The 6,460-nt window shown below is 36.8% G+C and overlaps 1 protein-coding gene across 2 annotated transcripts; it reads left to right on the top strand.

Moving 5' to 3' along the window:
- Positions 1 to 657: 657 nt before the first annotated feature.
- Positions 658 to 4,761, top strand: RNF7 (ring finger protein 7). Of its 2 annotated transcripts, none has more exons than XM_070945191.1 (3): positions 658 to 892; positions 2,974 to 3,021; positions 4,070 to 4,761. In XM_070945191.1, the coding sequence occupies exons 1-3, from the start codon at positions 722 to 724 to the stop codon at positions 4,124 to 4,126; spliced, it is 276 nt and encodes a 91-aa protein (XP_070801292.1). In that variant the 5' UTR covers positions 658 to 721; the 3' UTR covers positions 4,127 to 4,761. The 2 variants fall into 2 exon arrangements, with proteins under 2 accessions (XP_070801292.1, XP_070801291.1); XM_070945190.1 differs by having other exon boundaries at positions 667 to 899.
- The last annotated feature ends 1,699 nt before the right edge of the window (positions 4,762 to 6,460 follow it).

Genomic DNA, 6,460 nt, shown 5'->3' with positions numbered 1-6,460 from the left:
AGAGCCGCACCACCTCCAGGCATCAGGACATCACGTCAAGGGCATCACTGGGCTGATTCGGGGTGGATATAAAAAGTTGGGTATCATCAGCATACTGATGATACCCCACTCCAAAACCACAGATGATCTTCCCCAGCGGCTTCATATAGATGTTAAACAGCAGTTTAATGACAAAGACATTCATTTTCTTCTCCTCCATGTCTGGTGATTAAAAGTTTGTGAACTGTTTTGTATGGCCAATATTTCTGCATAAAACTACCCTAAAATTTAAACTGTTCTCTACACAATTGCTAAAACTAGACAAAGGGAACCTATTTTGAACAACGGAATCCAAAGCTTTACTTATTCATTTATTTATTGAGGAAGATGATCCAACGCTACCTATGTGTATGGGCAAAGCACAGTGTATGACCCTCAAATGGATCTTAAAACGACTACGTTCAATTGAACAGTCCCGCGGTAGCGCCGCAAATCCACATCGGTATCACCATAGTTTAGGAATGCTAACTTAATCCCGTACAGGCCCCACGCTGCCACGTTTAAGGCGCCTTTAAACCCCTGCCTTTTTAAGGCAAATGACCGTCCTGTCGCCGGGCTCTATGTCGCCCGCTCGGTGGTCTGGGACTCCTCCGGCTGCCGCTGGGGGGGGCCGGAGCTGCGCCGGAGGAGCCGGGCGGGGCAGCCAAGCCGCCTTCGCCACCGCCTCCTCCCGCCCACAGCCATGGCCGACGTGGAGGACGGAGACGAGCCCGGCATTTCTACTTCTCACTCGGGTTCTTCCGGTGCCAAAGCTGGCGGCGCCGACAAAATGTTCTCGCTGAAGAAGTGGAACGCCGTGGCCATGTGGAGCTGGGACGTCGAGTGCGACACCTGCGCCATCTGCCGGGTGCAGGTCATGGGTAAGCGGAGTGGCGGCAGGCAGGCTCGGTCGGAAAACAAGGCCTCGTCTCCGCTACCTCCCGTCCCGCTCTTTCTCCTGGGACGGGAATGGGCCGCGCCGGGCCAAGACCTCCTCCTCCACCTTCCCCGGTAGTCTTCCGTGGTTTTGGAGTCGACGAAAGAGCGGCCCTTCGCGGATGCCGAGTGGCATTAACGAAGGAGGCCCTCGGACCCGCAGCCTTAGTTCAAAGGAGTCGGTGGGGGAATCTCTCCTTCCCGGATTGTCTTCTTTAGGGAGCGCTTCTTTTTGCTGTACTCCCTGGTCCTTTCCCCCGCTCTCCTCGATTTAGTGCAACTGGGAGAAAGGCTACGTTAAGGTTAAGGTTACGTCATGCCTTCTTAAATCATTTTGTGGGTTGTATAAAATGAGATAGTTCGGGGTGGGAAGTCTTTATTTCCTATCCAACATAACAGAAGGTTCCTGCGTTCAAGGGGTACCTAAGAAACATTGTAACTCAAATGATACCAATCCCCACCTCTTTTAAAAAATATATCGAAGTACTGAGGTATCCTTCATAGGTACTGTATTTAGATGGATGTTTAGTAAGCCCCTGATAGAGGCATTTTCAGGAAGTCCACATTCATGTAATTAACTCATGTAACAAAACGCTTTTAGAGGTGTTCTACAGCGTATATAATCCGCAGTAAATCTGCGTATAAAATGAACAAGTGTTGTGATTAAGGTGGTATGTAAAAATAATGAAGGTAGGCATCAAATACATTTTTAACACACAGCAGCTGAAATTGTAGAATTCATAGCTGCAGTGCTCAATTCATGTAGACCAAACTGGATCTGACTTGCTGCATGTATTTTCATGTATTCCTCATGTGGATGTGTAAACTTTTTCTATTCCCATAAAAGTATAAGAAGATGGTAGTAATATGATTTGAGCACATAGCTATGTTTGCACCACACTTCAAACTATGCTGTAAGGATCCAATTTGTATGATTAGTTTATGGCTCAAACATTGATTAATTCAGTAAATTGCAAATCAGTTAAATATTGGTAGGGGTGTTGTGTGAATTTATGTGTACTGAGTAATTCAAACAGCTAGGTCTTTGGTCAGAGTACAATGTGAGAGGTAGTTATTTGTTTTCACTAATATGCTGATCTTTCAGTAATGTCAAAAAATATTCAAATTATATACCTGATTGACACTGTTCAGTTTCATTGTAGGAGAAAAGCTGTGTTAATCTATAGTAACCCTTTTCCAAGTCTTATTAAAAACCACACACTTTTGTATCCTGGAAGTGACTGCAGCTCACAAAATATATGCCTTTTAATAGAATTTAGAGAAGGCTTATTGCTTGGATCATACAAATCAATACTCCAGTGTCAAAAGTCACATTTTGTGTCTTTAGGATGAATTTAGGTAATCCAAAATGTATGGTTTCCCTGCATAATTAATCTTGTTATGTATTTGTGTGCACCACAGGTGTATGTATTGCTCCAATATATTTAATGAATGGCACTTTGGGAAGTAATACCAAATATCACTTCATATATACCAAAAATTTGTATAAAATATTAGTAGGCACATAGTATATTTCTCTTTATTTTTACTTACAGGATTATAAAGAAAGGAAGGCCACATACGTTAGCTTTAATTTTATATTATCTTGTAAGTGCCCTAACTTGATCATTCATAAATCTTTAGTAACACAGCACATCCTATTAAAAAGAGAATTATGCTATGTCATTTTTGAGGCATAAAGGACATGCAGCTTATCAAATATCCATTTTTTTCTTTGTACAAATTATACTAGTTTGTAATATGTTATTCTAAATTATGATATACTAATTATTATATAATTTATATACTAGTTTATATATAATTATGCTAGTTTTTAAAAGCTATCTGCAATTTAGTTGAACGAAGTAAACATAGATAATATAACATACATGAAGCTGAATGATTAGAAGGGCATGATTTAGAGTGAATTAGGTTACTTCATAATATGGTCTGCATATTCTGTAAACATTACTAATATTGCATTGAAAACATAACAGTCTTGCTCTTGTTTACATCTAGATGCCTGTCTTAGATGCCAAGCTGAAAACAAACAAGAAGATTGTGTCGGTATGTTTTTGGGTACTTTCTGTTGTTATTCACTAAAAGGCTCTATCTTAGTGGTAAGGGGTTTAAAACTTCAACGTCTTATTTAGTAAAGTGTCTCTTGAATATATTGTATAAAACACTTAGAATTATTAGGTTAATCTATATTGATACAAAGCTAGTTGTATTGGTATTTAATTAGGAAAATAACAGTTGCTACTTCTTTCCCTATATCTCTTTCTGGTTTTTAAAACGTTTTGATGAAACAGTTAAGCATCATTTTAAATTAAAGAGAATCATTTGACTTTATAACTTATTTTCTATGTCTGAAGGAAGTTTCAGAATTTGGAGAGGATGTTTATATTGAAAGATAACTTCAAAATCATTTACCGTATGTGAGGAAGACCAAAAAATGCATGGTGCTCTTGCCCTTTCTCCCACACTTCCTGTGTTAATGGAGAAATTATTTACCAATGCTACAATCTTATCCAGAAGTGGAAACCCTAATTGTGATTGTAACTGTTGTCCATACATATTTTTCTAATAACTAAAGCATCAGGTTTTGATGCTTCCATTTTATCCTTTCCAAATGATACCTGACACCTTCACTATTAAGAAGAAAAGTCATGATTTAAAATAAAATCTAGAGTTAATAATCAAGATGTGTTTAAACAATGAATGACTTATTTAATTAGTTAGAATTTTCTTTAAACAAACCATTGATACTTTATAAGAAGCCAAGAATCTGAAAAAAAAGAAAAGAATGTAATCATGGTTTGTTCTTTGTTCTAATCATAGAGAAAGGAGCAAAAAAGGTGAATGCTGAAGTCCATGAAGGTTTAGGGGCACTATGTATGCAGTTCATAATAACTGCTGAAATACATTAATTGTATTTTACTGTAGGATATGCAGGAATAGGAAAAGTACTGCTTGACAGCTCTACTCTTAAAAATGTACACTATTTTTTTTTTAATTTAGGAATGTATAATGTTAACTTCAGGGTTTACACTTTGAATTACATATTGTCATAAATGATTTCTGCTGTCTCAAGTTGCTTTTCTTTTTCTTTTAGTGGTCTGGGGAGAGTGTAATCATTCGTTCCACAATTGCTGCATGTCACTGTGGGTGAAACAGAACAACCGTTGTCCCCTCTGCCAGCAGGACTGGGTAGTCCAAAGAATAGGCAAATAACATGGTTTTCAGCTATTGCACCAAAATTGTTTGAAATGATATACAACTAGTGGTATACTTTCTCTATGAAGGAAGTCACAGTGCGGCGAATTCCATCATATTTATTTATGTCTACACAGGGACTTGGGTTTGAATTTTTTGTATAAGTTTACTGGTTTTTTGGTCTTTAAAAATCTTCCATCAGGAACTTAGCTGCAGTATTTAAGAAAATATGTAAATATTTAATATGAACACTTCATTTATTTGGGAATTATTTAGGGCTTAAAAGTCTATGGTTAGTAATATGAGTAACTTCAGCCTGAAATGTTGCTATTGTTTTCAAAATGAAGTTATTAGTTAATAAATAATTGAGGTGCATTTTTTTATTTTTGGTTTTATCATTATTTAGGTATTGATAAATGCTTGTTATTATAGTGCTTTAAGTTGAAATTGAATTAGCTGCCTTTTCAAATATGTACTTTCTTCACACTCAATTAAACCTTTTATCCTTGTGATATGTGTAAGTTGTTTGTCCATATAAGATAATGTATTTAAAATATTAATAGTTCATATTAAAAAGTTTGAACTTGGAAACGTAAACTAGTAACTAGGAAATTATACATTTATCTGTTTCATTTAATGTTGGGGTTGTTTCTCTGGTAGATGTTGGCAGAATTTGTCAAAAGACAACATGCTTGGATTGAAGCATCTAGGGTTAGGCTGTACATTTGAAAATTGTGCTTTCACAGCAGCTATAAGATCAATAAAAAATATAGTTATTGCTTTCAGACAAATCTCATCTCCATACAACAACAGAAGAAAAAGGAAAACAAGAAACTAAAATTAAGAAACAAGTTCTTAATACAAATTCTTAATATTTGTTTTGTATGATTAATTGAAATGCTTCAGACATTTTATACTTATTTAATCCTGTTTGGAAAGTAGGCATGATGTGGAATTGCTTTCACTCTTCAAATTTTCATTAACCTCAAATGTGATCAGTCTAAAATTGAAGATAAGGTTACATTAAAATATAATTTACTTTGTTGTTAGAGGTAAAAACCTCTAAGCTTGTTGCTGCAACAAATTGATTGTTTGTGAACTGTTTGAATGGACCAATCAGAGCACAGTTTCCTGGCTCTGAGTTTCCCGCACTTTCCAAAGGTCAGAGAGGTGTATATAAGTAGCAGCAGGAGCAGAGCCACAGCAGAGCTGATGAGCCAAGCAGAGCTGCTACTTATATACTGGCCGAGCAGTTGGAAAGCACAGGAAACTCAGAGCCAGGAAGCTGTGCTCTGATTGGTTGATTCAAAACATGCAAACTTAACAATCAATTAGTTGCAGCAAAATGCTCATAGGCTTTTCCTCTGACATTTGTGTATTAAAATAAGATGTGAGACTCCAGTCTTCTTGCATCAGAAGTAATGTTCATACTTGACCATTTATAACCACAACATTTTGTTCCTTTTCTACAACAAGCCTTCATAAAAGCTGCTACTCTTTTCTGAACAATTGAGGGATAAATGCTTTCTACTGCTGCATACTTATTAAACTGTACCACAGAACATACTTCCCAAGCAAAAATAGTTTGATGATTGAAACTTGTACATATTGTAATATGCACTTCACTCCATAACTTTATTTGAATAGAAATTTAATTTCTAGGTTTCTTTTCTTTTACATAAGATGTGGGTGACAGATGATTTTTTTCTAAAAACACATCTCTGCTGTTGTCAGAACTTTAAAATATGCCAAAGAAAATGTTCAAATTATTTTCTGAGTCTCCAAAAACTAAAGATGAGGCTAGAACCGAAATCTGATAACTGAATAGTTTCATATCAGCTTGACATTCCAGATTCTGAATCCATTGTTTGTCTCTTTAGTTTTAGTAAACTTTGGCGGCTCTAAATAAACTATGAGAGAGGCCTTTCTCACCATAGTAAGACACTATGATTTGGAAGTTTGGGAAGAGTTGAGCAAAGAAAGTGCAGTTGTGCTTCCTTAAATATTGAACAGAGAGTGATAAAACTGGTCTGGTTCTTGTAGCATCCCACAATACAGGTAAGTCCTTAACTTACAACCATTTGTTTGGTGATGAATTACAACAGCACTGAAAAAGTGACTTGATTTTTCACACTTGCAAGCATTGCAACATCCCCATGGTCACATGATCAAAATTCAGATGCTTGGCAACTGGCTCATGACAATTTCAGGGTATCGTGATCACTTTTTGCAACCTTCTGACAAGCAAAGCCAATGGGGAAGCCAGATTCACTTAACCATATTCTAACAA

The sequence above is a fragment of the Pituophis catenifer genome, unplaced genomic scaffold, assembly GCF_029215685.1.
Source record: "Pituophis catenifer annectens isolate HBS135680 unplaced genomic scaffold, rPitCat1.0.hap2 SCAF_6, whole genome shotgun sequence".
Taxonomy (NCBI): Eukaryota; Metazoa; Chordata; class Lepidosauria; order Squamata; family Colubridae; genus Pituophis; species Pituophis catenifer.
Note: the sequence above shows the minus strand (reverse complement) of the source record. Positions and strands in the feature narration are given on the sequence as shown.